This window comes from Equus przewalskii, chromosome 15 (genome assembly GCF_037783145.1).
Source record: "Equus przewalskii isolate Varuska chromosome 15, EquPr2, whole genome shotgun sequence".
Classification (NCBI taxonomy): Eukaryota; Metazoa; Chordata; class Mammalia; order Perissodactyla; family Equidae; genus Equus; species Equus przewalskii.
Window position 1 is genome coordinate 48,171,153 of NC_091845.1, and position 20,519 is coordinate 48,191,671.

Below are 20,519 nucleotides of genomic sequence, written 5' to 3' on the forward strand. Positions count from 1 at the left end.
TAACTGTGAGGCCTGAAATCTGAGTCACAGGCGATAATTTTGTGCATATATCATATTCATAAATGAAGGGAAAATGTTATAATCTGGCTACCGACCTCTCTGGGGGGCACAGTCACTACTATCTACGTAGGTCTCACTAGGTTCAGTCCTGATCACCTTAAATGGGCACTCACTCATTCCATCCATCCTCCTACTAATTCTTTCCTCTGACCATCCATCCTTCCTTCCATACATTCCTCCTCCTATCATCTAACCATTCACCCTTCCTTTTTCCTTCCTTCCAAACATCCATTCATCTTTACTTCTTCCATTTATCCTCTCTGTCAATCCTCTTCCATCCATCCGTTCTCATTCTTCTTTCCTTCTTCCCTTCTACCCATACATTCAGCCTCACCTTCCTTCTGTCCATTTATCAACTGGTCCTTGACCCTTCTATCTTTCTATCTTTTGATTCATCCTTCTGTCTAACTATTCAGTTGTCAAACCTTCTATTCACTCATTCATGCACCTTCCATCCAAGCATTCTTCTATCCACTCATTCTTCCATCTTTCTGTTTTTCCTTTAACCTGTTCATCTATCCTTCATTTCTTCCACTCATCTGTCCATTCATCCATTTTCCTTCCATTCATCCATCAATCCAGTCATCCATCCAATCAACTTTCCATTCATTCTCTAATCTCTTCCATTCATCTGTCCATCCAACTCTATCTTTCCATTCATCCATCAGCCATTTTATACAGCCATCCATCCTTCCCTCACCCATCCACTATTCCATGCTTCCATATTTTATCCTTTCTTCTTTGCTTTCTTTCTTTCATCCTTCCTTTCAACTATCTAGTCTATCCATCTTTGTATTCTTTAATCCACTCTTCTATCCAACCGTCCTTCAACCTTGCATCCAGATGTTCTTCCTTCTTTCTTTCCTTCCTTCCATCCACCCAACATGCTTCTATCTTTTCTTCAGTTTATCAAATGTTTACTTATAACTACTGAATATAAATTATCTTATGATGTGCTCTGGGAGAGATAGAAGCCACAAAATAAATTGTCCCTATCTCCAGGAGTTTACACTTTAATCTTCCGGCAGGTAAGACACACAGAGAGAAATAAACATATTATAAGGGGAGATGTGGTGAGCACTGCTGGAAATAAGTAGTGTCTTAAGGACACAGAGACATGACTCTGCTTTCATTCCTCTATAGGACGTGGCATTAGACATAGGGCATACAATGAGCAAGAGTAGTGAGGTGCAAAGAGGACTGGAGGAGGCCAATCTTAATTAAAAGATGACCCTGAGCAAAGGCAAAGACACAGACACATTTAAGGAACAGTTTGATTTGGGTAGAACATATGGGTGAAATATGACTGGAAATGCAGGCTGTGGCCATATAATACAGGCTAAAGAGTCTGGAGCTTATCCTGAGGATGATAAAGCACTAGAGAAGGTTAGGAGTAAGAGAGAGACACGATTGTAATCAAATTTGCAGTCGGATGGATGCACTACTGAGGCCTAGAGACCAGTTGGGCAGCTAGTGGCCTGAGCAGTGGGAGCGGAGCTGGGCTTGGGTGGGAGGGCTTTGATGGAGAGGCGCCAGCTCCTGACTGTCCCAACTGCAGATTTTGCACATGAGGCAGCCTTCCCAGTGGACAGAGAAAAAGACTGAATAGTGTTCAGGAGGGAACTGGCCCCAAATCTCCCTGCCTTCAGTCAGCCAGACACCTACTGGTGTCTAGAGCCTTGCATGGATGGAGGAAGGGGGGTCCTTTCCATTCCAGTTCTTTGTCATGGTAGAATACACTACCCATTTAGAGAACAGGCATTGTTTGAGGCTCTTGCACCCAAGTGTAAACCCCTCCCTTTCAGAAGTTCTGGTGTACATCTCTACCTAGCTGCCCGGATAAGCTAAGCCTGAATTCAGCCCACCAGTCATGGTGCAGTTGGGGTCTCACAGGATAGGGTCACAGTCTCTGGCAAGCTCAAGCCTGTGCATATGGTATCTCCCTGCCACCTGCAAAGTTCCCGGAAGGTGTGACCCTTCTTCCATCAGTTTGTATCCATTTCAGTCCTTGGTCCAACATTTTAAAAAAGTGAAAAACCAACAGAGCAACAGGGACTCACAACTCAGTCGCTATATCTCAGCTTTCTGTCAAGGCTGGATCTCATGGGCCCATGCCAGTCCCTCTCACTGAAGAACTGCAGAGCTGTAAGGACCTTGGGATTCTCTTGGTCTGACTCTCATTTTACAAAGGGTGAAAGTGCAACCTGGACTACAAGGCACTGACCCAAGGTCACAAAAAATCAGGGGTTGAGAGGGAACTAGACCCCACCCAGGCCAGGACTCTTTCCACCCCACTTTTCTGAGGACATGCAATTGAGACTCACGTTATATTCCTCAAAAAAGACTTTCAGCATAACCTCCATGAGGGAGCATCATCTCTCCAAGTCTCTGAAAGTCAAAGTTTCAAGGCCGTTGGGGCTGGCTGGTGCCCTTGAGGGGAAAGGGAAGCTTGATTTAACACACTGTGAGCTTGACCACCTACATACCAGGGGCTGGCAATGTGGGAGACTGAGTTTTTCTCGCCTGGAGGTTCAGATAAGTGATGAATTAAATCTTTAATAGAAGAGAAGGGATTTGATTCTCTCTAGACCTCTCATAGGAATTCAGAATAAGGTGGGAGCCAAGACAAGGGCTTAGACAGAGTAGGGGGTGGGAGGGATTTCCTGTGTCCTTTCACCAGGACCACCTTTCCGGGACCCTAGAGTAATGCTTTTGCTCTCTGCCTGCACTCAGATCTCACTGACAAGCCTTATAGCGAAGATCCTGCAGTATTCCGATATGGCATCCATCAAAGCCCTTCGGACCCTCCGTGCCCTGCGGCCACTGCGTGCTCTGTCTCGATTTGAAGGCATGCGGGTAAGCCCTATCTCTAAACCACTCTGGTCTGCAGCATTTGGTACCCCTCTCCCTGTTACACCCTCCACACCACTGATCATGAGCTTGGGCCCCAACCCCACAGTTTGGCTCTTGGGTCCTCACTTCCTGCCCAGACACTGGTGGTGCTGCAGTGTCCTCACTCTCCTAGTTCTCGTTCTACTCCCCTTGTGAGGCCCTCTTCCCTTCTCACCTCAACTATCACATCTACCAGGGCTCAGACCTCTCTCTCTCCTGCTTCGGTGAAGTGATCCTGCTTCATGGCTCCACAAGCATCTCTTACCTCAATCTCCCCACCCTGCCTCTTGTCTTTATTGCCAAAATATCTGGAACATCCCAAGTTCTTCATCCTTCCATGACAAATGAGCCTTTCTTCTGACTCTCCATTTAAATGTAGTAACATCATCAGCTCAGCACCTCAGACATCAACGACTGAAATGCATCTTCTCCCCAAGCTAACGCAGTCATTGGGTCCTATGGATTTTTCCCTTTCATCCATCCCTTCCTCATCCATCGATATCAGCCTCACCTTGCCCTCACTGTCTTCCTCAGGATGGAATGCTCACAAGCCTGGAACTTGTCTTATGGGGGGATGAGAGACTACTAATTCCTCCCCCGCCCCATAATTACAGAAGTCTCCTGGTACAGAAAGTGAGGTTTTGCTTTCTTCCTCCACCATTGACTCAAAGACATCATGTCTTCAAAAAACAAACGTGGGCTTTTAAAATTAACGTGTACCTTTACAAACGGTAGGAGCTTATGATTGAAATAGTTTGATATTTATTTTATCTCCATGTTGCTCATTTACAAATAAGCACGTTTGTGAATGTGGATTTAAGTTTTCACTGATTCTTGACCAAAGCTTGCTGTGAACTATATTTTGTGTGTTGTATTTAAGGAAAATAAAGCAGGGTTCTAAAATTCTGTATGTGCAAGCACAGCATACGTACTCACACTTCTAAATGAGCATGTGTGTACTTGTAAATTCATCCATCTCCTCAGTCCTGAGGAAAGTCACAGAAACCTGCCCTGAATGAAATTTAGAGAGAAGGTATAAACCGATCTTCAGCTGCCCATTGTCTTTCAGTTTTCTGAGTCTGAATTATTGCACTAATTAACCTACTTCTCTTGCTTCCAAAGGCCACTGGCTCATGAAGCAGCCTGATTGAGTGTAGAAAGAAGTGGGATCCAGCAAGGAGGGGTGGGGCATTTGTGGGGTTCCAGGTCCTTTTGCATCTCCCCCCAGGTGGTGGTGGATGCCCTGCTGGGCGCCATCCCATCCATCATGAACGTCCTCCTCGTCTGCCTCATCTTCTGGCTCATCTTCAGCATCATGGGCGTGAACCTCTTTGCAGGGAAGTTTAAGAAGTGCATCAACACCACCAATGAAGAATTTTCTCTTGTGCCTTTGTCTATCGTGAATAACAAATCTGACTGTGAACGTCAAAACTACACCGGCAACTTCTTTTGGGTCAATGTGAAGGTCAACTTTGATAATGTTGCAATGGGTTACCTTGCACTTCTGCAGGTGGTGAGTCCTGAGATCAACCATCTCTTTCTTTGGGTGCTCAATAACATGGAGTGTCTGGGGTCTCCCAGAGATGCTTTGTAAAGACTGAAAAGGGTAGCACTCAGTGTGAGTTGAGGTCATTTCCTATTCCTACAGACTACACTGTGAGGCCAGAGGGTCTTACCAATGAATGTGATCTCACAGTGGTGCACTTAGACCAATGTGGGCTAACAGAATAGAATAAAAGAATGGGCCTGCCATGGGATTGTAGCAGGTGATGGCTTAGAATTCACTGCTGTACAAAATAGACATAGTATAGCCACATGTTCAGTCTTCTGCTGCAGATCATCTCCCAAAGGATAATAAAGTATGTTCCAGATCTATTGTAATGATAGATAATACTGGTGATGATGACAGTCAAACACATTCACACTTCCATTCATTCATTTATCCCCTGTCTTCATCCACTTGGTCATTCAGTCCTCCATTCATTGAAGTGTTGATGCAATTGCTTATACATTTGTCATTGCAGTTACCCACAAGTTCCTGCATTCCACCATTTGTTCATGCATTCATTCAAAAAATAATTCCTGAGTAGCTATGGTATGCCCGGCACCGTGCTCAGCCCTGGGAGATACAGAGACATGTCAGAACTGGCTCCAGGGGGGCTGATACTCTATGAGCAAAACAAATAAGTGAATCAAAACAGATTCCAGTATAGACAAATGGGAAGACACTGAATGGCCTCTGCTCCTTGTTTCCAGGCAACCTTTAAAGGCTGGATGGACATCATGTATGCAGCTGTTGATTCCCGGGAGGTGAGTCTCAGCCCGCCATGCCTACGGCCTTCCCCTCCATGTGACATGCCCATGCCAGTCTATTTGAAATGGAGTGAAGGTGCCTTGGTACCACAAGCGGTGATCACCCAGCAGCCTGGCACTATCCTTTCCTGGAGCAGGGTCCAGCTGGCCCTCTGTTGGATATTTAGCCAACCTAGCCTGTTCCCTTTCCATGCACACTCCCCAGGCTTCTTAAGATCTTCCTCTGCTCACCAATGAGGAAAGTAGTGGATAACTTCTAAAGGACTGTGTGTAAGGGCACTCCCTGGGCAGAAGCAGGAGTAGGGGCAGTAGCAAGAACAAAGTAGCATCAGAAGGAACAAGATGGCATTTCAGATACTATCGTGGCAGCCAGGTGGAAAAGAGGGACGCTGTTAGGGAAAGACGTATTCCCTCTGTGGCAGACACTGTGTATGACCTGCCCCATATTCCCTCAGCCCACCTCTGAGTTCACTCGTGTGCTGCATTTCTGATTCTACATGTGAGACTTGACTTTCTTCAGTGGTTCAGAGCTGGCTCAGCAGCCCCTCCCTCAAGGGCGGGGAATTTAATGTCCCCCGGGGCAATCCTCATAGAAAAGTTTTGAGAGTCTGTAGATAAATACTCCAGCTTCCCTGTCCCTCAGTGGTACAATTCTGAGTTGTGTTCTACACAGTTCTTTAGAGGGCCCCAACAGGATAGAGAGCCAGTTGCCCATGAAAATGGCCTGCTTGACAACACCCTCTTCACTGGCTTTCTGCTGCTCCTGCTTGCCCTCCCTTCCCTCACTCCTGCTTCCTGAGATCACCTCCCAAATAAACCCCCTGCACCCAGGTCCTTGTCTTGGTGTTGGCTTTTGGTGTGAACCCAAACTAAGACACCTGTCTTCCCCACGCCCCACCTTGTCCGGCCACAGGAGAACCTGCAGCCCAAGTGGGAGGACAATGTGTACATGTACTTGTACTTCGTCATCTTCATCATCTTCGGCGGCTTCTTCACCCTCAATCTCTTCGTTGGGGTCATAATTGACAACTTCAATCAACAAAAAAAAAAGATAAGTGGGGCTGGGACGTTTCTGCAGTAGTGGCAAATCTTATACTTCCTGTCCCCTGGCCTCAAGACTAAAGCCAGCCCTACTTAGAGCCCATCATGCCTGACTGGGAGCCCAATTTTGGCCTTTAACACCAACACAGACCTTTGTCCCCTGGTTGCAGCCCTCACCCCTGTCTAGTGTCCAGGGCTGCTGCTGGAAGAGTTGCGTTTCTCTGTATCAGGAATGCCCCTGAGCCCCACCTGGGGTCCTCATCCTCTTTCCCAGAGTGCCACGGTCTTCCCAGCTGGAGCCAGGAGTGTTGGGTGTGTCCCAGGTAACTCTTTGGGAAATAGTAATAGAGAAAGAAAGGGCTCCAGCACTTGCTGCCTCTGTCTGGGTCCCTCATCCCCAGAGCACTGAATCAGGACACCTCAGGAAGGGCCAGAGCCCCAGTGTTGGCAGTGTCCCAACCCTCTTTGGGATGGGAAGGAAGACCCTTGCCTCTATGGGTGCTGACTCTAATGAATAGGAACCCAATCCCAGATAATCTCTCTCATTTATATTAAAATACAAGGGCATTAAAAGTGTAAAATGCTTTCATGAGATCCTTTCACTTAATACCCTCCATTCCTCTGAGGTACATAGGGCACCATTTTAGACTTGTATAAACCAAGATCCAGGAAAAAAGAGGTCACGTTGGCAAGTCACATAACCCAGCATTGAGAGCCCAGCAATGGCCTCGGCATCATACAAGCCTGGGCTTGCATTCCCCACTGAACTACTTGCTGGATGGGTGACGCTGACAATTTCTTAAATCTCTCTGAGCCTCAGTTTTCTCATCCATTCAATGGAGTTAATAATACCCACTCACAGGGTTCTGGTGAGAGGTAAATAAAACCCTGTGTAAGAAACATCTAGTTGGGGCCAGCCCCGTGGTCAACTGGTTAAGTTCACGTGCTCTGCTTGGGCAGCCCAGGGTTTCGTGGGTTCAGATCCTGGGCACAGACCCAGCACCGCTCATCAAGCCATGCTGAGGCGGCATCCCACACAGTGGAACTAGAAAGGACCTACAACTAGAATATACAACTATGTACTGGAGTGCTTAGAGAGAAGAAGAAAAGAAAAGAAAAAAAGATTGGCAACAGATGTTAGCTTAGGGTCAATCTTTTTTTTTTAAAGAAAAAGAAGCACCTAGTTTTAGGGCTGGGCACACAGGAGGCACTAGAGGAGAACTGTTAGTTACTTTTATAATTGAGAATAAATATCTAATAGGATGGGCACCCCACCTGCAGGAAGTCCTCAGCCGGGGTCCTGGGCATGAGAAGGGCAGGACAGGGCTGTGGGAGCCCTCACTGAAGGGCTCAGTGAGACAGCTGTGAAGTGCTGACCAGTGTCATCAGTACCCTAGAGGGCTTCGAGATCATTCAAGCAATTCTTTCTCCCATTTTACAGATGTCTAAACCGAGGCCTAGACAGGGAGCTGGCCATGTTAAGTGATAGAGTGAGACAAACCAGTGATCAAGCTGGGGTCAGAAACTGTATTTGCTGACTCTTTTCCCAGAATTGTCAGTGTGGCCCACCTAGCGCTTGCCAGCACTCTGCCCCTGTCCCTGGCCCTGCCCCCATCCTCACCAAGATGTTCCTCCAGGAAGTCCTCTGTGTCCATGAATTTTCTGAAATCTCCTCCCTAATGCCACAGATCTCAGCCCATTTCCCCAGCATTTGCAATGACTAATTTACACAAACATGCTACTGAAATGGGAGGCTTTCATATATGTCAGCAAGTGAAAAGTGAGGGGTTGAATGAAGAAAGTCCAAAGGGTTCTTAAAGAAAACTTAATCCTAAGGGAGGAAGACATCTTCACTGGTGGAATTTCTGGCACTGTAACAGCAGAGGGCAGTGCAACTGGCAGGGCCTTAAGGGAACCAATCACAGATTCTCCAAGGACCCTTGGATAAGGCAATAACTGTCCCCAGCTCCTCTTCTCCAGAAAGGGCTCAAAGGGCTGGATCCCAGGGTCTTTGCTCCAGGAGGCCCTGAGGGAAGCTTTTGCTCCTGGCAGGGACTATGATTCTAGAAACCCAATGGATTTGACTGTCACCAGCAGGCTGGATTCAAGGCTCAAATTTTAGACTGATATGTACCTTCTCCTTGGGTTCTGTTCCCAAACCCTCTCCACCCTCTGTCCAGGCAGCATTGCTGGGTTCCTAGAGAAGAGAAACAGGCTTTGTTCCAGAGACCCCGGCAGGGAGTCAGAGCTGGGGCTCAGTCTCAACTGCTCTGTCACCAGTTGTAGCACCCGGGCAGGACACTGCTTGATCCTGGCCTTAGCATGTCTTTCTGCAGAGAGGGGAAAGGTTGAGATGTCCTTCTCCTGCAGCATGCTCTGATTTTGGTATCCCTGGGGGTTCTTGTTGCTTTAATAACAGGAGTGTGTGTTACCCTTTCCTGCACTTAGGGGGTCAGGACATCTTCATGACAGAGGAGCAAAAGAAGTACTACAACGCCATGAAGAAGCTGGGCTCCAAGAAACCACAGAAGCCCATCCCACGGCCCCTGGTGAGCCCCAGAGCTTCCCTCTAGCAAAGTGTGTCTGGAAATCAAACCTACCAGCCTATATCTGTGCTGGGTGGGGGTCTGGCCAGTGCCCTCTCTGGAGGAGGAGATCTAGGTTGAATTTGGGGATGAGGTAATGAGAGTTCCCAGGCATGGGGAATGAGAAGTCTACAAGAAGCAACTCTGATCTTCTGCAGTGAACATAGCTCCTACAGGTGCTCCACATAGACCTGCTTAGGGAAGTACTGAGTTCCCCAACAGGTTTAGGGTTCAAGCATAGGATTGGGAGCAAATGAGGCTAAATGATAGTAAGGGTGGTTAGAGCCCTGAGATGAAACATTTGTGTGGTTACACATCATGATCTAGGTTGCAATGGATCTCTAGCTTCACCCTACATTCCAACTCATGCCTACAGGTAGACAGAGGAAATGGCCAAAACCCAAAACCCCTGGGATCTGTGGACCATTCTTGGTCACGGCCAGGTTGCACAACAGGAACCAAAAATTATCCCACTCTAGTGTTTAAAGATTAACCAAAACCTAGTGCCATACTCCACTTTATTCTCAAAGACCCTAAGAGACATGCCCTTTTATTCCCCCCATTAAATGCAGCACCCAAACCATACACAATATCACCTAAGTTCTTCTCAGCCCTCTGCCAGAAGATGGAAAACAACCTCTGGTTGGCCCCTGTTGGGAGTGGATGAACAGGTTTGTGAGTGGGAGTATTGCTAAGTCAGAAACATACAACTGAACCTCTTAAGAGAATTTCTGAGCCATCCACTCCAGTGAATGGAATTGGCATCTTGTCCCTTTACATAACCTTTCTGTGGTTAAGATGCAGCATTTATGAAGAAACTACAGGTACTGCCCATGGCACAATCCCATTAGCCTTTCCCCACGCAAGGGCAAAGCCTAAGGACCTTCAACAAAGGAACAGATTATGGAGACTTTCATTCTGTTGGCCAAGGCATTAGGATTTCTAAATCAAGACATGAGGTTTGCATAAGTCACTAAAAACTTCATGAGCACAGAATCTTGAAACATTTACAAGAGAAAAAAAATGTTATAAACTTTGATATACCTTACTTGGAAACCGGAGTCATGAATTTATTACTATTCTTAATTCTGATAAGAACTGTTACAATAGGTGGGGCTGGCCCCGTGGCCGAGTGGTTAAGTTCACGCGCTCCGCTGCAGGAGGCCCAGAGTTTCGTTGGTTCGAATCCTGGGCGGGGACATGGCACTGCTCATCAAACCACGCTGAGGCAGCGTCCCACATGCCACAACTAGAAGGACCCACAACGAAGAATATACAACTTTGTACCGGGGGGCTTTGGGGAGAAAAAGGAAAAAAATAAAATCTTTAAAAAAAAAAAAAAAGAACTGTTACAATAGGGAGTGATAGGACGTTCAGACCACTGCAGGGGCAGAGGGTCCTCCCAAATCCCCCAGGAGATAAAGATAACTGGGCTTAGGTGAGCCTGAGGGAAAGTTCTTAATGTTCATTGAGTACCGCTCTGCCAGCCAGTCCAATGGGCAAGAATAGGCTCAAAATTAAAAGATGTAGGTGAAAGGCTGAGCTCAGCCAAACAGAGTCAAGTCAGGGGCAAAGGAAGGAGGATCCTGAGAAACCAGCAGCTGAGTGCATGTTGACCTTTACCGGTTGCTGGACTGATGTTGAATCCACATTTGAACTAGACACCGAGGAGTTCTGTGTAAGGGGCAACCTTGGCAAAATCATGACAGTTTTTGGTACCTTTCCTAACCCACTCTCAATCTCTCTATAATGCCTCAGCTTTTCCCCTCCTCATCAACCAATCCCACAGGCCACTATAGCTTCCTCCTCTCAAAGAGGGCAATTTCCCTGGGACAGGGTGGGCTGCATTTCAAAAAGGGACCCTGGAGAGGACACTATCTTAATATAAAGGTAGGAACCTAATGTTGAAATTCCAGGCACTGCAATAGGAGTGGAATTCAATGGTTGGGCAGGAAGATGTACAACAAAATCACCATTTCTTCTAGCTAAGCCATAACCAAGATCCTCCCACCTTGGCACTGGTGGAGGTCCTCCATATGGATAAGAGAAGAAAGGCCTCATAGCCGAACTGTGTTCCTAAAATTCACCATCCTTCATGATGGTAGGGGTGTATACTAGCTTTGGGGGAGGAACATGGCTCTTTCCTTAATATTCAGGTCCAAGCATGGCAAACACTCTCTCCTTAGCATAGCTGAGGCAAGGCTGGAACATTTAAACAAAACTTTGAAATCTTAAGGATGCCAAAAGAGAAACTAGCAGAGCAGGGCCCAAGCAGCAACTGCATATGGCTGCCCTCCAGAGCCCACAGGCCTTGGCCCATCACAGCTCCTGGCCAGCATCCATACAGCAGGCAACATCTTGACACACACAGCACAGTGGCACAAGCCTGGTCATCTGCCCTCCCTAAAGTCCAGAGCCAAGAAAGAAACCCAAGGAAAACGAGAAATTCCCTCCTCCACCTAAGACCCACCTTCCCAGATCCAGCTTCCTTTTCACCAGATTATTGGCACTGGAATGCTCATCTTCATCCCAACAGGAGTCCCAACAGGTCAAGCTAGTCAGATAAGCAGAGCATTGGCACAGGAGTTCTGCCCCACAGGTGCGTGGGTGCCATTTCATGGCAGGACCAACCTGGGTCAACATAGGGACATGCATGTGTAGCACATACATACTACCTCTCGCCACTAGCGAAGCCCAAGTTCTAAATATTATGCTTCATCCATAGCAAAGACTACAGCTTCCACAAGACTGGTAAATTTTATTCTATAACATTCCCTGCTATTGAAATCACTAAAAGGACGTTTCACATACTCCACTTTATAGGAAAATAATAGGCTCCAGAATGTCACATCATCAGTCACCCACTTCATCATCTATGAGAGCACCGAGGGTTGCAAAGGAGTGATCCCTGCCCACAGGCTAAACCAAGAGCAGCCAGCAAGCTGCTCCACCCCCATCATCCTAATATCCAGGGCAAATCTGACACCCAGATGCTTAGCAATGTTGTTGCCTGATCTGTTTAATTAGAAGTCATGTGGCCACGAATGGGCCTATATTTTTTCACCGTTTTCAGTGATGAAATGAAAGCTATTAGTGATCCAGCAATCCCCCTCCAACCCCAGAAAAGATGTGAGCCAGCAGTTATACCTGGAGCCAGACCCACTTGGGGTTGATTCTTTGCTCTAACCCCACAGGGTAGCAACACATCCCCATCATGAAGCAGACAGCAGGAACCAGCCTCTGTCACAGCCCTTCTTCCCTCTGCCTGCTTTGCAGCTCCTGGGAGCTCCATGGTAAAACTCATGACAGGTTCCTCTCTTCCCCCTCATAGCTACTCATGCAGAGCCCTGCACATAGTACACATTCAGTGACTGCCTGTTGTACAGAATTAAATTTAATCAAATCTAGTAGGGTGGCCTTATAATTGTATTTGAGGTGTGGATAACAGAGCTGTCCATTCTGTCATCCATTCATCCTTCTATGTATTGAGCATTTATTGGTGTCAGGCAATATGCAGACAATGGGGATAGAGCAGTGAGCAAGATGGAGAAAGTTCCTACCCTCACAAAGATTACAGTCCATTGACACAGGAAAATAATTAGCAAAAATCACACACATATTAATTCACAGGCTTGAGACATTGCCAAGAGAGAAAGAATGGGGTGAAAAGCAAAGTGTGCCTGGGACTGAGCCTTGAGGAGCTCTAACACCTAAAAGTTGGGTAAAGAAGATGCAAAAAAGAGAAGCCAGAAAGGAAAGAGAGAAAAAAAGAAAGTAAGGCATGAGGGGAACCAAGAAAAGAGTTTCAAAGTGGGGGGGGTGGTAAGCAATGTCAACAAGTGTCCTTCAGGTTAGCACTACAGAGGTCATCAGTGACCTTAACCAAAACCATTTTACTGGCAGGATGGGGACAAAAGCTATGCTGTTGTGGGTTAGAGAGGGAATGGGAAACAATGATGACACACAACTCTTTTAACAAATTTCGCGGTGAAAGTGAAGAGAGAAGTAGGGTGGTAGCTGGAGGGAGATGTGAACTTCAGGAAGACTTTTCTTCAAGTTAGGAAAAACTATGTCATTAGAGATTTAGCTAAGGACGTGAGGGATAATAGCCAAGAGTGGCCAAGTGTGGCTAAGAGCTTCACTCACTAGTCATGAAGCAAAGGGGCCGGAATGTTGGTAAGTGGCAGCATGAAGAGGAGGTGGAGGTAGGCTAGCTAGATGACACAAGCTTCAAAGGAGGAAGGGTTTTACAAGACACAGGAGGAGCAAAGGTCTGGAAGTGACAAGGGGAAACAAGAAGGACCTCAGGCCTGCCCCATATGCCTGGGGTACATGGGTCGGGTGGGGAAGAATGAGCAGCCATTGAGAAGGAAGAGATACTCGCAGATCAAGGAGAGTGAGTGCCAAAGAGGTCAGGAGAAGGGTTTGGGAGAAGGTGAGGGGTGGAGAATGGGGTTGGGATCAAGTACTCACAGAACAGTAAGATGGTAACAGCACAGGAAAGACTACAGGGCCATACTAGGAACTTTTTTAAAAACAGTTTTTTAAAAAATCTGTTATAAAAATAGATAGGTAGAAATGATCTCTTGGTTATCCAGACCACTCTGCCTCCCTCCAAGGATGCAAACAACCAAGACTTGACCCCATGCCGTGTACCTGCATTTGTTTTGACATCTGCACAGCCCCAGGCATAAAGAAAACATTTGCAAGACTAAGTTGTACCATAACACTTAACTTTACCCTCGAGTCAATAATTTTGCAAGCAGTTCTTGAACTCTTGCTATATGCAGGGCACTACAGGAACACAAAGTTAAATAAGACATGGCCCCATCCTCAAAGAGCTCATTGTCTAATAGAGAAGACAGGAAGTATACCTGAAACGCTAGAACTCAAGACTGACTGTAAAGGCTGTGGGAGCCCAAAGAAAGGATGGAACAATGTGGTATGATGTGATTAAGGAAAATTCTCTGGAGGAAGTGGGACTTAAGAGAGATGGCTCACTCAAGACTGTTGGGATTTAGATAGCCAAGATAGGGGACTAGAAGGGCATTGCAAATGGAAGGTAGAGCATGGCCAAGGACAAAGTGCCTGGTGACTTCATGGGACCAGGAGAGGTAATGAGGACTTAAATTGAGGCAATGAGGTAGAATCAACTAAGAGTGAGATTTTGGAAGGGCTAAGAACAGGACTTGGCTTCTGTTTGGATGTGAAGTATGGTGTGAGGGAGACAAAAGATTCAGACTTTAAAAACCCATCTATGATGTGGTACATATATACAATGGAATACTACTCAGCTGCAAAACAGAACAAAATCATTCCATTTGCAATAACAATAACATGGATGGACCTTGAGAAAATTATGTTAAGTGAAATAAGCCAGCGAGAGAAAGATAATCTGTATATGACTCCACTCATATGAGGAATTTAAAACTATGGACCAAGAACAGTTTAGTGGACACCAGGGGAAAGGTGGGGTGGGGGGTGGGCACAAAGGGTGAAGTGGTGCACCTACAACATGACTGACAAACATTAATGTACAATTGAAATTTCACAAGATTGTAACCTATCAATAACTCAATAAAAAAAAAAAAAGATTGGCACCTGAGCTAACAACTGTTGCCAATCTTTTTTTTTTCTGCTTTTTCTCCCCCCCCCCAAAAAAAAAAACATTTTCGTAAAGCAAACTGGAACTAGAAAAATAAGCTCTATGTGAGGATTGTGTTGGCCATGCGACCAAAACACCACAAGCAGTGCCCAGCAGAGAATAAGACCTCAATCTATGTTTGCTCAGTGACTATGTGATTGGATCAATGAAGAATATTCCTCCAAAACTGCTATGTATCGGATGGTAGTGTGCTTCTAACCTACCACCTAGGCAATCTCCAGCTTTATCTCTTACCATTTGTTGCCATGCATTTTATGACACAGCAACAACAAATTATCAGTAGTCACATGCTCAGTTTATGCTCTTTTCCTTCTCGCTACAATGGGCTATTTTCTCCTTCCCTTTATACTTTCCCAAGTAAGCCTTCCCACTTCAAGACTGTGCAAATATCACCTATAACATTTTTTAACAGAAGGTAATTATATTTTTAAACAGACTAACTTAAACTTTATAGGTGATTAGTAAAAATAAAATATATGTGTATATATAAATACACAGTCACAAACATTAAAAAAAAAAAAAAAAAAACCCATCTATGGAGAACAACACAGCCCCTTCAGATGCCTGGTTTATGTTGGTCGAAAGGTCCTGATGTACCATCTCTTGTTTTCTCAGAACAAGTACCAGGGCTTCGTCTTTGACATCGTGACCAGACAAACTTTCGACATTGTCATCATGGTCCTCATCTGCCTCAACATGATCACCATGATGGTGGAGACTGATGAGCAGAGTGAAGAAAAGACAAGAGTCCTTAACAAAATCAACCAGTTCTTTGTGGCTGTCTTCACGGGCGAGTGTGTCATGAAGATGTTTGCCTTGAGGCATTACTACTTCACCAATGGCTGGAATGTGTTTGACTTCATTGTTGTAGTCCTCTCCATTGGGAGTAAGTTGGTATCAAACATGGTGGGGAAGCCCAGCCTCTGTTTGGGGTTGTTTTGGCTGCTCTTGCAAAATCAAGGGGACAACCAACAAACTTTTAAAACACATGCTATATGCCAGAGGAGACCCATATTTGCTGCCTTCTAGGAGCAGCAGACTTAAATTGCCCCTGGCCTTTCAGTGAAATGGAGAGGTTCCATTTCATGCTGTCACAAAGTGTTTTCAGGCACCTACTGGGTGAACAGCCATTGCCAGAACTTTGGGGGCTGATAGGGAACAATCACTCTTCCAGAGAACCTAAAATGATGGAGTTTCCAGTGGGCCTTATCTTTGTGGTCTTCAAAGCAGAGAGTGGTTGATGTGATGTGAGGTGAGCCATAAAATACTTTCTGGAAAGGGAGATGGGTTTCCAGAAGAGTAAGGAAAGGCTAGGGGGTGGGGCTGGCCCCATGGCGAAGTGATTAAGTTGTTGCGCTCCACATCGGTGGCCCAGGATTTCACCGGTTCGGATCCTGAGCATGGACATGGCACCACTCATCAGGCCATGCTGAGGCAGCATCCCACATGCCACGACTAGAAGGACCCACAATTAAAATATGCAACTATGTACTGGGAGGATTTGGGGAGAAAAAGCAGATTAAAAAAAGACTAAGGGGAGACTGTTCAAAAGAGATTCTTAAGTCAAGGGTCTGGAATTAAATCTCTATATAACTGTCTACTTAGGGAATATGAGCGATAGAAAAGTCAAGGGATCAACGCCAAGAGATCAGTGCTGTTATGGCCTAGTCTGGGTGGTGTTGAATGACAAGCCCAGTATTTTGAGGTCAGTGGAGTTCAGAGAAAACGAATAAAGTCAGAGGCTAAAGTGGGAAATGGAGCCGACATAATTGAGTGCTTGCTGAGTTCTGAGCACTGGGCTAGGCGCCATGGATCTTCACAGCAACCCTGTGAAGGAGTGTTACCATCTTCATTGTATACATTTAAAATTGAGCCTCTGAGATTAAGAAAGTTACGCGAGGACATAGAGTTTGTAAAGGGCGGAGCTGAATTTAGACCAGGCTAATGTTCTTCTAATGAACTAGCCGCCTCCCAGCAACAACCAGGAGACTGTCCCTGGCCTTCCTGTGGTTTAGCCGAAGTTTGGCCCTATGAAGGCCAAATCGCAGCACACCAGCTCTACCTTGCATTATAAATCTACCTTGATCTATTATATCATGACCTGCTCACTCTTCATGTCAGGGCATGGCTGTAGATTTAATTACCCATTGATTTACCATGAAGAGCTAATAGCATCTAAATACAACTTGGCAACACTTAATCCGTCTCCCTACCCTGCTGCTGAAACACAGCCTTGGGTTGTGTTTGTTTGAGGGATTTAAATTTATTTTTGTTTTTTGTTTTGTTTTATTTCTCTGTTGCTGCTATTTTTTGTAGGAGGTTTATTTTGTTTGTTTGTTTATTTGTTTGCCTCCCAAAGTGAGAGATTCTAAAGGCCATTTTGATTTTATGTTAGAGAGGGGAGCTTTCTTATGTGACTTCCCACATCAGTACTATAGGAATAAAATATACTCAGAGTACTCAATTCTATAATGGGGACACCTTAACTATCAGTTCCTATAACCCACACAGCAACACCATCCACAGGGCAGAAATCACTCAGACAGAGAACTAGAAAACAAGTGAAAGAACCCACCTGTTCCTCCTTCTGCCCTCTCTCCCTCTCCCCATTTCTTCCTTCCCGCCAGCAAGACATACTGTTCACAAGTATGAAGATTCATTCTCCCTTGTAGTAGATGTAGACCAGTTGGCTGACAGAAACTTGGGAGATTATATAGACACATAACGTATCCCACACTATGAAAAAATGTCCCAGTTAAACTGAACTTTGAGAGGGACTTTTGTAAAGATTTTATAATCCAAAATTATAATTATTTCCAAAGTGTCCTCCCATTTCTTTCCTCCTTCCAACACAATACTGTGACTACCAATGTTCATATGACAAAAGGCAAGTAGGGGAAGAAGGTGAAGCGAACTGTAGCAAGGAGAGAGCTTGCTGCCACGCCCTCACCGTTTTTCCGGAGAGGCTTTGAATCCTGTCTTACCCAAAGGCTTTGCCTAATCTTTGGTGGTCCCAAGGCCTTCACAGATCCCCCAGACCTCACTCCACAAATCTTCGAGTTAGATATCAAGTAGGAAGTCATATACATTCTTCATCTTTCCAACCTCGTTCATAGTTGGGATGGGGGGCTGTAACTGACCCTAAACGAGCTCATCTCCAGGTCCTAACATAGAGTTCAAATATAGCTGGAAATGAAAGAAACAAATAAAAGCCATTATGCAGACAGCTGGCCATTCAAAGCCATTTTGCTTTAGCTGTCAGCAAGTTGCCCAACTCCTCAGGCCCCCTTATAATTAAAACCAGGCTCTGTACAATTATCCACAGGACTATGTGCCAGGAACTGAGTCAATCTTCGCAGTAGGAGATAGAGAGATGAATCATAGGGGGTCCTGGCCTTCACAAAGCACAGGACCAGGGTGGAGGAACAGGCATGATCCAAAGGCTGAATTTTCAGGGACGAGCAGGGTCTGTTGTCATATATAGAAACAGATAAAGGACAGTGTACATATGGAATATGGTGTAATCACTTCCAGATGAGCTAGGCTGTAGAACATCAGGTTTTGACCATGGAGGTTGACTAAGAAGATATTCCAAGTAAAGGGAAAGATAAGAACATGGTAGGAAGAATGAGGCTTGCTTGAGGGAGAGAGGATTTATACAATAAACATTCACTGAGCCCCTACTTTAGGCCAACCACAGTGCCAGGTTCAGAGGGTCCAGAGTCCTTGAATTCAGATGCTCATGTGGAGGTCCATACGGAGCAGAGATGAGGGATGAGCGAATGTGATCACGGCCAACTTTGTCAGGACTCACGGCTGGAAGTACTAATTAGATCATTTCCCCTTTCTTTGAAAGGCCTGATGTTTTCTGCAATTCTTACGTCACTTGGAAATTTCTTATCCCCAACACTCTTCCGAGTCATCCGCCTGGCACGAATTGGCCGCATCCTCAGGCTGATCCGAGCAGCCAAGGGAATCCGCACGCTGCTCTTTGCCCTCATGATGTCCCTGCCTGCCCTCTTCAACATCGGCCTGCTGCTCTTCCTCGTCATGTTCATCTACTCCATCTTTGGAATGTCCAGCTTCCCCCATGTCAAGTGGGAGGCTGGCATTGATGACATGTTCAACTTCCAGACCTTTGCCAACAGCATGCTCTGCCTCTTCCAGATCACCACGTCAGCTGGCTGGGATGGTCTCCTCAGCCCCATCCTCAACACGGGGCCCCCCTATTGCGACCCAAATCTGCCCAACAGCAATGGCTCCCAGGGGAACTGTGGGAGCCCAGCCATGGGCATCCTCTTCTTCACCTCCTACCTCATCATCTCCTTCCTCATCGTTGTCAACATGTACATTGCAGTGATCTTGGAGAACTTCAATGTGGCCACAGAGGAGAGCACTGAGCCCCTGAGTGAGGACGACTTTGACATGTTCTATAAGACTTGGGAGCAGTTCGACCCAGAGGCCACCCAGTTTATTACCTTTTCTGCCCTCTCAGATTTTGCAGACACCCTCTCTGGCCCCCTGCGAATCCCAAAACCCAATCGGAATATATTAATCCAGATGGACCTGCCCTTGGTCCCTGGGGATAAGATCCACTGTTTGGACATCCTTTTTGCCTTTACCAAGAACGTTCTGGGAGAATCTGGGGAGTTGGATTCTCTGAAGGCAAATATGGAGGAGAAGTTCATGGCAACTAATCTTTCAAAAGCATCCTATGAACCAATAGCAACCACCCTCCGATGGAAGCAAGAAGACATTTCAGCCACTGTTATTCAAAAGGCCTATCGGAGCTATGTGCTACACCGCTCCATGACAATCTCCAATGCCCCGGGTGTGCCCAGGGCTGAGGAGGAGGCTGTGTCACTCCCAGATGAAGGCTTTGTTGCGTTCTTGGCAAACGAAAATTGTGTGCTCCCAGACAAATCTGAAACTGCATCTGCCACATCTTTCCCGCCATCTTATGACAGTGTCACTAGAGGTCTTAGTGATCAAGTCAACATGAGCACATCTAACTCATTACAAAATGGGGATGAAACTGCCAGTAAGGAAGCCACTGCCCCTGGGCCCTAGTGAGGACACTCCACCATGGACATGTCCAGTTCTGATGTGTCCTTCTGCTCTGTGATAACTCTTTCCCACTACAGGTGGCACCCAGCTACCACCTTACCAATGCATGCCACTGGTCACAATGTCAGAACTGGGCAGGGAATGCAGTTGGCACCCACCTTTGGAGAAGCCCACACACACCAACAGGAGTCAGAAGCCAAGAGAATTTCCACTGTGACTTCCTTTTTGACTTTCAATATCAGATGACGGGTTCCCTTACTATCCAGAAAATGTCCCTGGTCCTTTTATTTTGATTGCGACCAGAGCTTACATTTACCAAGACAAACTTCTCAGGACCAGAACTTTCAAAGATATATGGCAGGGATGTTGCTGAATGTCCAAGGTAGTCCTCTGTGAAACACCACATAGAGATTGGCAATGTCATTTAGGATTTTGCATGACTGCATGTTGAGAGCTGCCAGACAATTGCTCTGGCCCAGGGTAATCCCTGTGGCCTATGTCATGAAAGGCCTCGGAGATATCCATTAAAATAAATATTTTTAAAGGGATGTCAAGACTGAAGTTATACCTTAAAGCATTATTTTTTTTACATTATGTGAGACTGACACGTGTCATAAATCACTTCTCCTTTACTTTCAGGGTTCCTGCTATCTTGCAGTTTGAGCTCGAGACTGGGTAGGGCAGGAAGGAGCGCTGTCCTGGGAACTAGTTCTAATCCTAACTCTTCCACTGATTGCCTGGGAACCTGGGCCAAACCCTTTCCATTCTGAACCTGTTTCTCCACTGGGAAAACTGGTGGTAGAGGGAGACAGAATGGATACTTTCTCTAGCCCTTGAATTTCATGTTGTAGAACTCAGTGGTGCCCCACTCAATTTAGATGAGAAAACACTCTTTT

General features: G+C 46.0%; 1 protein-coding gene across 7 annotated transcripts in view; it reads left to right on the forward strand.

Moving 5' to 3' along the window:
• Positions 1-20,167, forward strand: part of SCN10A (sodium voltage-gated channel alpha subunit 10) — a 110,488-nt gene extending 90,321 nt beyond the window's left edge. For all 7 annotated transcript variants that reach the window (XM_070577222.1, XM_070577228.1, XM_070577224.1 and 4 more), the window contains 7 exons: positions 2,794-2,916; positions 4,181-4,465; positions 5,209-5,262; positions 6,179-6,320; positions 8,755-8,855; positions 15,172-15,442; positions 18,413-20,167. In XM_070577222.1, coding sequence (XP_070433323.1) covers positions 2,794-2,916; positions 4,181-4,465; positions 5,209-5,262; positions 6,179-6,320; positions 8,755-8,855; positions 15,172-15,442; positions 18,413-19,626 — 2,190 coding nt within the window. In that variant the 3' untranslated portion in view covers positions 19,627-20,167. The remainder of the gene's footprint in view (positions 1-2,793; positions 2,917-4,180; positions 4,466-5,208; positions 5,263-6,178; positions 6,321-8,754; positions 8,856-15,171; positions 15,443-18,412) is intronic.
• The last annotated feature ends 352 nt before the right edge of the window (positions 20,168-20,519 follow it).